The sequence below is a fragment of the Daktulosphaira vitifoliae genome, unplaced genomic scaffold (assembly GCF_025091365.1).
Source record: "Daktulosphaira vitifoliae isolate Bord-2020 unplaced genomic scaffold, ASM2509136v1 Scaffold_1, whole genome shotgun sequence".
Taxonomy (NCBI): Eukaryota; Metazoa; Arthropoda; class Insecta; order Hemiptera; family Phylloxeridae; genus Daktulosphaira; species Daktulosphaira vitifoliae.
The window spans coordinates 89,217,852-89,221,391 of record NW_026099572.1 but is presented as its reverse complement, the minus strand read 5'-3'; the positions used below and the strand labels follow the sequence as shown (position 1 = coordinate 89,221,391).

General features: G+C 25.0%; 1 protein-coding gene across 1 annotated transcript in view; it reads left to right on the top strand.

Annotated features, from left to right (window-relative positions):
- Positions 1 to 1,988: 1,988 nt before the first annotated feature.
- LOC126909949 (uncharacterized) overlaps positions 1,989 to 3,540 on the top strand; it is an 11,088-nt gene continuing 9,536 nt past the window's right edge. Inside the window, exons 1-2 of the mRNA XM_050692358.1 lie at positions 1,989 to 2,073; positions 2,139 to 2,193. Of these exons, the coding sequence (XP_050548315.1) occupies positions 2,068 to 2,073; positions 2,139 to 2,193 (61 nt within the window). The 5' untranslated portion in view covers positions 1,989 to 2,067. The remainder of the gene's footprint in view (positions 2,074 to 2,138; positions 2,194 to 3,540) is intronic.

The window sequence follows — 3,540 nt, the reverse complement described above, 5'->3', positions numbered from 1 at the left end:
GAAATATCCCTACCTCACTTATTCTTATTCTTGTTTATTACGTGAATTTTTTAGAAGTAAATCATGAAAATAAATATTCGTACTTACCTTTATTTCCTTTTGTAGTTGACTGAGTTGGTCTATGGTGATTTCTTCCTTCAGTGTCAATAATCGTTTATAGTGTCTTGCGTTTATTTCGATTAATTAGTCTCTCTGTGTATATGAGATTTAGAAAAAGGATTCTCTACAATAGGACCTGCGTCTGTTATAATTTGTTACCCTTTTTTTTTACATTCTTTAAATTTTTTTTTTATTATACTATGTTTTTACTAATAATATTCTCGATAAATTCCTTATAGTCGATATCGATAATCTTAAAATTTACTCTGAACTTGTCAAAATATAATTATAAGAATATGTCTATCTATATTCAAAATATAATCAACTAGACTGTGGTAGGCCAGCGTTTCTCAGTGTAAAGCCTTGGCTGGCGTGAACACAGTTAACCTTGTTAATATATATTATACATTATTTCAATACACCTTTTACTACCCTTTACGCTAACTGCCTACACGTTACCGACAGGTAATTGGCATAGTCCCTTGTGGCTGGCAATTAAACAGGCAAAGGTATTACTACTAAGACTAATTAATTCTAATCACAAATTACGCTTCTTCACTCTTTCGGCAAATTGAAGGCTGTCCAGAAATGAAGGGCACAATAATATTTAAATCTTACAAAAAATAAAAACTATATTTATTTCTTATAAGGATATTGGGTAACAGTAAAAATAAATAAAACTTATTTTTTGGTAAAATATTGATAAATCATCTATAACAATGTTCACTATTTAGGATAATATAAAAAAAAACCAGCACAGAGGTGTCGCGGCACAGTGGTAATAGTTGGGTCCAGTATAGATTTAATCTGACAGCGATTAAAATCGCTATCATAGTAAACCCTTTGATACAAATCTGTAGATAGTGTTTAATTTTAAAAAATTGGTAGATTATTCCAAAAGCTGTATGATCTCCTATTTCATTATTTATATACTGATTACAAGTTTAATGATTTATAAGTGTAATATATTTATAACATATAAATATATAAGGGGAAATTATGTTATTTTTAAAAAAAGTATATCGAATGAAAGAGGGATATAAATATTATTTCTCATAAAAAAATTGTATTTATCCATATACATTTCAATAAATTGTAGCGTTATAAAGGAAAAAATATAAAATCGAGAACTTTCACACAAAAATAGCATTCGGTAGCCGTTTTTATCGTGAAGACAAAATAAAGTCCAAATTTTTTTTTCCGTGATAAAAAATATTACATTAGGTTTAATTTTAGATAAATATAATAATCTTAGACTTTCCGGAACACTTTCAAAATTTAAGTTGAAAAAGTTAATTTTTTGTTAAAATGTTGTTTAATCCTCCCCTGTGAGCAGGTAAAGGGTCAAATTTATAAAAAAAATATACCAAATGATAGGTAACTACATCATGTATCTATATATAAAAAAATTATATTGATTTGATCATTTTTAAATGTTATGGCAGTTTTAAGTAAAAAAAATTTCGAAAATTAGTGATTATAAATTTGTAATTTTTTTGGAAATTTCCCCCATTTATGGGTAACGAGGGAAAGTTTTTCAATTTTTAAGTGTAATGTCTTCGACTAGATACAATTAGTGATTTTTTGACGTATCGTTTAAAGAAATCGGTTGGGTAAGAGCTGAAATAAAGTGTTAACAGACACAAAAAAAAAACACACCATAGTAAAACTAATACCTTCTTAGCTTCGCATTGGAGCTAAAATAAATATATAATTGAATATGTATAAGTAATTTATCAAATTTTATTAAATTGAAAATGTGTTTATGCCAATTCCGATATGGCCAACATTCTTTACATGTGTATGAATAGATTGACTAAAATTATTAAGTAAATAATGGTTTAGATTTTAGAATATCAAAAAATAATCAATTATGTTAGAGAATTTTTATTTATGAACACCTATTTAACTAAAAAATTGTCATTAGTTGTTTCAAAATAAAACATTTAAGTAAAAAGAAGAGTAAAAATGGAGGTAAGTAATACACTTTATATAAAGTACTCGGTTGAAATCTAAAATGTTATTTTATTTTCTTTTAGAATTGGCAATTGATATTTTTTTTTATGATAATTTCCTATTTCATATTTAATGAAGGTAATTGCGCATTACATTATTTATGCCTATTAAGTTTATCAAAAATTTTTCTTAATTTATATCTAATATCTAGGACATTTTCAAAATATAATTTTATTAAGTTAATCTTTAATTAGAATGTTTCAATGTTTATGAAATTTCCATGCATAACACGCAGAAGTCGTATTTTCAAATAAAAGTATATTTAAATTCTCAGCTTCGCATCGAAGCTAAAATATATATATATATAATATATTAAAAAAACGATAGCACAGTTGAGTCAGTTATCAAAACAGCATTTAAAAAAATTATATGTCTAATATGTTTTAAAAAAAATTCGAATGTTTTGATTTGTATAAATTTATTAATAGTAATAAAAAATTTAAGCCAAAAATTAAAACACTACGAAATTTGATAAATTCAAATAGTAATTTTTAAGGATATTTCAATCAGTAAAAATGTTATTTTATAGTTTAAATATATTTTTTATGAAATATTCTACATATATTAGACACGCAGGGAAGATATGATAATTCCGTCCACTCATATGAAATGACTCATGATTTCCCAAAATAAAATTTTAGGTAGAATTACCAATATAAAAGGATAATACGCTCTCTATAAGAATAATGATATATCTAATTTTAGTTTCAATGCAAAGCTGAGTTTTTTTTTTGTGTCTGTGAACGCTTAATTTCAGCTCTCACTGGACCGATTTTGATGAAAAATATGTCAAAAGATCACAAATCGTATCTAGTCGAAGACATTACCCTCAAAATTTGAAAAATTCCTTTGTTCCCCGTAAACGGGGAAATTTCACAAAAAATTCTAACTTATACTAGTACTTATACTTTCTTAGCTCTCAAGGAACCGATTTTTTTAATTTCAAAAAAATTCAAAAATATTTGAATAAATTTCCCTTGTTTTTCGTAAATGGGGGAAATCTATATAAAATTACAAATTTAAATATCGTTAATTTTCGACATTTTTAAAATTTTGTTTACTTATAACTGCTATAATTTTTTAAAAAAGACCAAATCAATATAGTTATTTTTATAAATATACGGAGTATTTACCTATAATTTGGTATATATTTTTTAAAAATTTAACCCTTTACCTGCCCACAAAAGGGATTTTAAAATGACAAGTTTTTCACAATAAATTAACTTTTTCAACTTAACTTTTGAAAGTGTTCCAGAAAATCTGACACTTATATATATATATATATATATATATATATCTTAAATTAAAGCTAATGTTTTATACTTTATTATGAAAAAAAATAATTTTGGAATTTATTTTGAGTTTACAGTGAACTGGCTATCGTATGCTATTTTTGTGTTAAAATTAGTGATGGGAAATATCGAA